The following is a 6,000-nucleotide window of genomic DNA, read 5'->3' as shown; positions in this document are numbered from 1 at the left end:
GGGGCTCGCGGCGGCGGCCATGCAGGCGCGCTACTCCGTGTCCAGCCCCAACTCTCTGGGAGTGGTGCCCTACCTCGGCGGCGAGCAGAGCTACTACCGCGCGGCGGCGGCGGCGGCTGGGGGCGGCTACACCGCCATGCCGGCGCCCATGAGCATGTACTCGCATCCCGCCGCACATGCGGAGCAGTACCCGGGCGGCATGGCGCGCGCCTACGGGCCCTACACACCGCAGCCGCAGCCCAAGGACATGGTGAAGCCGCCCTACAGCTACATCGCCCTCATCACCATGGCCATCCAGAACGCGCCCGACAAAAAGATCACCCTCAACGGCATTTATCAGTTCATCATGGACCGCTTCCCCTTCTACCGGGACAACAAGCAGGGCTGGCAGAACAGCATCCGCCACAACCTCTCGCTTAACGAGTGTTTCGTCAAGGTGCCGCGCGACGACAAGAAGCCGGGCAAGGGCAGCTACTGGACGCTGGACCCGGACTCGTACAACATGTTCGAGAACGGCAGCTTCCTGCGGCGCCGGCGGCGCTTTAAGAAGAAGGATGCGGTGAAGGACAAGGAGGAAAAGGACCGCCTGCACATCAAGGAGCCGCCCGCACCGCCCGCACCGCCCGAGCAGGCCGACAGCGGCGCTCCCGGGAGCGCGGGGCCGTCCGGTGCTCAGCCGCAGCCCGTACGCATCCAGGACATTAAGACCGAGAACGGTACGTGCTCCTCGCCGCCCCAGCCCATGTCCCCGGCTGCCGCTACCGCCGTGCCGAAGACCGAGAGCCCCGGCAGCAGCAGCGGCAGCTTGTCGAGCGGGAGCAGCCCCCGTGGCGGGCTCCCAGCGGCGCGCCCACTCAGCCTGGACGGCGCGGAGCTCGCGCCCGCGCCCCCGCCCCCCGCGCCCCCCGCGCCGCCACCACATCACAGCCAGGGCTTCAGCGTGGACAACATCATGACGTCGTTGCGAGGGTCGCCGCAGGGCGCGGCCGCCGAGCTCAGCTCGGGCCTGTTGGCCTCAGCAGCAGCCGCCGCGTCCTCCCGGCCGGGCCTGGCGCCCCCGCTCGCGCTCAGCGCCTACTCGCCCGGCCAGAACTCCCTCTACAGCTCGCCGTGCAGCCAGAGCTCCAGCGCTGGCAGCTCCTCTGGGGGAGGCGGCGGCGGCGGCGGCGGAGGCGGCGCGGGGGGCGCCGGGGGCGCCGGGACCTACCACTGCAACATGCAGGCCATGAGCCTGTACGCGGCTGGCGAGCGCGGCGGCCACCTGCAGGGTGCGCCCGGGGGCGCGGGCGCTTCGGCGGTGGACGACTCCCTGCCCGACTACTCGCTGCCTCCGGTCACCAGCAGCAGCTCCTCGTCCCTGAGTCACGGCGGTGGCGGCGGGGGAGGCCAGGAGGCCGGCCACCACCCTTCGGCCCACCAAGGTCGCCTCGCTTCGTGGTACCTGAACCAGGCGGCAGGAGACCTGGGCCATTTGGCGAGTGCGGCGGCGGCGGCGGCTGCCGCCGGCTACCCGGGACAACAGCAGAGCTTCCACTCGGTGCGAGAGATGTTCGAATCGCAGAGGATTGGCTTGAACAACTCTCCAGTGAACGGCAATAGCAGCTGTCAGATGGCCTTCCCTTCCAGCCAGTCTCTGTACCGCACGTCCGGGGCTTTCGTCTATGACTGCAGCAAGTTTTGACATGCCTCGGCACCCTCTGAACTGAAATGAACTGAACTGAACCCCAAAGCAGGAGCAGCCCAAAGGACCCATCAATGCAAAATCGAAACCAAAAAGCCTTCAATTAAAAAATATTTTTCACACCAGCCAACAGAATCCCTCGAAAAATTCAACTCACCAGCACAAAGAAAACTCTATTTTCTTAAAAGATTAAATCAGAGCCACCTCCAGTTTGCCTTATCTAAATAAACAAAACCGTAAACTATTGTGTACAGAGACCGCAAAAGTATGGTCTGTTAAGGACAGTGTTACTCCAGATAACACGTAAGTTTCTTCTTGCTTTTCAGAGATCACCCTTTCTTCTGCCTTCTCATATCCCCTGCCCTTTTCCGTGGCCTCGCATCTGTAAGATATTATTTTATCCTATGTTTAAAGGAGGGGGGAACCCCCCCTCCAGTACCCGTATATGAAAATCGCTTTCTTTTTATCCATGGACTTGTTTTAAAATGTAAATTGCAACATAGTAATTTATTTTTAATTTGTAGTTGGATGTCGTGGACCAAACGCCAGAAAGTGTTCCAAAACCTGACGTTAAATTGCCTGAAACTTTAAATTGTGCTTTTTTTTTTCATTATAAAAGGGAAACTGTATTAATCTTATTCTACCATCTTTATTTTTGTTGAACATATTCATTGTTTGTTTATTAATAAATTACCATTCAGTTTGAATGAGACCTATATGTCTGGATACTTTAATACAGCCTTAATTATTCTAAAGAATAAAATTTTTCAGAGATAAAGTACTAGTAAATAGTCTATTCTCCACCTAAATCTCTAGATTTTGGAGAAATTCTATTGACTAGTTAGTCCCTGTCAAATTTCACATAACCGTCTATTTTTGCTTAGATTTTTTTTTTTTCCGCAGCGTCGTCTGCAAAATGTACTATATAATCAGCTTGCTTTGAGGTTAGTTTTAAAAAAGATATTTTTCTAAATAGGTCTGAGTTGACATATGAACAAATCATTTTCTCAGTAATGATAAAACATGATCTGGGAACCTTAAACCTATAAATTGGCAGCATTCTTAACCACAGTGATACCTATATGCGCATAAATGAGATGGATCCAGGTGAAAATTTGGCTTGCGTCTCACATATAAAATTGCAGTGTCTATTATACATACATCCCTGTGAGGCAAAAGCAAATTTGAAAAAATTGAAAAAAACAAATTTTTTCAATTAATTTCAGTCCTTTCTAAGAGGAAAAACAAGCCAGTTTTTATATGTATGTATATAAGTCATCCACATTTACAATCCTTCATGTATTACATAGAAGGTTTGATTTTTTTTTTTTTTTTAAATATACTATGGGTTGAAAAGGGATATTTAATCTTTGGGAAACTATTTTAGAAGATATGTTTGTAAAACATTCGTTCTTGAAAAGGCTTAAAGCAGTACAAAAAGGAACGAGAAAGGAGTAGAACAATATAGTCTAGATGGTTTCTTTTCAAACCAATTTTTCTTGTTAATTTACAGTTAAACCTAGGGGGCAATCCGGATTGGCCCTCCCCCTTTGTAAATAACCCAGGAAATGTAATAAATTCATTATCTTGGGGGTAATCTGGTCTGTCAATCAGACTTTGGGGAGATGGCGATTTGATTACAGACATCCAGGGCCTTTCAGTTTGTTTTCAAGATAATACAGTTTCCTGCTATCTGCCGCCCCTATCTAGAGGCAACACTTAGCAGTAATTGCTGTTGCTTGTTGTCAAAATTTGATCATTGTTAAAGGATGGCTGCAAATAAATACACTCTAATTTCAGTCAAAAACGGCTTTACGTGGCTTCTGATTCGCTCCGTCTCCTCCCCCAGCGCTGTAACCTAATAGTCGGGGAAGATCACCGCGGCGCAGGGTGAGGTGCTGCTGGGTCAGCCGGCCGGTAGCCTGCCTGCAGCATCCGAGCCTGGGGATCCGCGGCGGCGACCCCAACACCTCTGACTGCCTCGTTGTGTGGGGGGAGGTGATGGGAAAGAATCCAGTGACACGGCTCTGGGAGTCTCTGCCTTGTCCACTTTGGGCAACCGAGCGTGGAGCCGAGACTTGAGCACTGAACAATCCGGTTGCCAAGCTGGATTGATTTTAGGCCCGGAAGGGGAGCGGCGGCAAGTGACAACGTCTTTGTCCTTGTCCCCTCGGACGGGGTGACCGGCCCCTGAAAGCTGGCCGGCTGGGGCAGCCAGGAATCGTATTGCTTTTGACTTATCGGGCTCCATGGGGATGGAGATTGGAAACTCCGGCCGCCTCTAGCTTGTCGGCGGGGCCTGCCTCCTGAGGCTGCGAGGCCCCCAGCGTCCCCGGACGCCGCGCCCCGATGGGAACGCTTTTCAGTTAATTAGCTGTAATTACCCGCCGCGTCCGGGGTGCCCGGCTTCTGTTTGTGTTTGCTGGCTCTTCCCTTCCCAGCCCCACGCCTCCCGCCCCCAGCGTCTCCCTCCCCTGAGCCCCGCTCTGGTCTCCGGCTGCCGCCCGAAATAAGTTGTTTGGGGAGAAAATAAATAGAGTCAGGGAAGACCTATGTGAGGCTTGTTGATTTAATCACAGGTTCGGGCGTGGGTACCCGGAAGTCAGCGCTGCGGGCCAGGGAGGGAGGCCCGGGTTGGGGGGTGGGGAGAAGTAGCAGGGACGGGGGTCGCGGTCTGGGTACCGGGACTAGGCCCCGCAAGGCCGAGAGCGCGGCCCTCTCCGCCCGTCAACCTCCAGGTCGGCCTTTGCTTCGCGCCTTTCCCGTCTCCGCACTCCTTAGCCCGGGCCCCGAACGCGATCAGTAACTATTTGCTCCGCTCTCGACGCCTTTGTCTGGAAGACACACGTGTGTTGAGGACCACGGCCCGGTCTGGGAGGTCACAGGCTTTGCTCCCGAGGGCCAGCGCACCCAGGCGTCATCGCTGCGCCCGCGACCACCTGGGTGCCCCACTCTGCTGGAGAACCCCGAGACACACCCGCACCCCCACCCCGTTCCCTGGCCGGACAGGGGCAGTCTGGCTCGGGTCCGGCGACGCTCGCAGCAGTAGCTGCGTCCTTGCTTGGTTTGTAAGATTGGTTTACAGAGGCCACAAATCACTTCGGATGGCCGGTGAAGGGGAGTCGCTGGGCCTTGTCGGCGGGACGGTGCACGGTGTGTTCCCAGGGCACATGTCCCTGACCTTCCGCGTCCCCTCGGCCCTGAGCTTGGCGGGCCCGGGGGACTGCGGGTGGCAGCTACTGCAGGGCCTGGAGAGCCTGTCGGCAGCGCGCGGCTCAGGAGAGGGGTGGGTGGCGGGCCGAGAAGCTCCAGCGAATGGACAACTGCAGTCTCCGCTCCTGAGTTGGGCAGAGTGCTGGGGTGAGCGTGGGGAGTGGGGTCCCAGGTCATTTGCCTGCCAGAGCGCTTCCAGAGCCCGCAGGAATGGGGAGTAGGTTACTGGGCCCCTAGCCCCTGAGGCTGGAGCAGAGTTCTCCGGCGTGAGCGGAGCGCTCGCTCCCGCGACTTCACCGCGGCCTCAGCCCAGTGTGCTCCTATATACTTCTTACCCGATGAACGTTTGTCAACACCTTGTTTGCCCTTAGTGGAATGTTTGAAAATTAGGAGTCTAGGAAAGTGTTTGACTATTATACATATAGAGAGACAGCATCTACACAAGTTGCTTACATAATGGCTCAGAAGCAATGTTTGAACGAAAGGTCAGAAGTTCTGTGCAATACTCCGATTTTAAAAAGTGTAGGTGTATGTATACACTCCAAAAAAATGATTGTTGTTAAGTGCCCACGAGTCAGTTCTGACCATAGCGAACCTGTATAGCATTTCTAAGGAGTGGCGTGCGTTTGAACCACCGACCTTGTGGTTGGCAGTCCACTGCTGATCCTACAGTGCCACACCAGGACTTCTTGTATATATGTGTGTGTATGTGTGTATACAAGGAGCTCTGGTAGCGTAGTGGTTACGAATCGGGCTGTGAACCTTAAGGTCAGCGGTTCGAAACTACCAGCTGCTCCGCGGGAGAAAGATGAGGCTTTCTACTCCCGTAAAGATTTACACCCTCGGAAACCCTATACAGGGTCGCTATGGGTCGGAACCGACTAGATGGCACATAACAACAACAACAACATGTGTGTATACATACATATGTATAACATTTTCTACTAGCAAAATGAGCATTTGCTTTTGAATTCTTAATCCAGTTTAAGAAAAATCAACTCCTGCCAACTTTCTTTAACCTGGGAGAATCTGATTATTCCTTATGGATCAGAATGCTTGATTTGTACTTTTTCAGCCACAGGATAATTTTTTTTTCTGTAAATTGG

At 54.0% G+C, this 6,000-nt stretch overlaps 1 protein-coding gene across 1 annotated transcript; it reads left to right on the top strand.

The window, feature by feature from the left end:
• Nucleotides 1-19: 19 nt before the first annotated feature.
• FOXC1 (forkhead box C1) lies at nt 20-1,681 on the top strand. Its single transcript, XM_006870564.1, has one exon. It carries the CDS (start codon nt 20-22, stop codon nt 1,679-1,681), a length of 1,662 nt encoding a protein of 553 aa, XP_006870626.1.
• The last annotated feature ends 4,319 nt before the right edge of the window (nt 1,682-6,000 follow it).

Source organism: Chrysochloris asiatica, unplaced genomic scaffold (genome assembly GCF_000296735.1).
Source record: "Chrysochloris asiatica unplaced genomic scaffold, ChrAsi1.0 scaffold00144, whole genome shotgun sequence".
NCBI classification, from domain to species: Eukaryota; Metazoa; Chordata; class Mammalia; order Afrosoricida; family Chrysochloridae; genus Chrysochloris; species Chrysochloris asiatica.
Note: the sequence above shows the minus strand (reverse complement) of the source record. Positions and strands in the feature narration are given on the sequence as shown.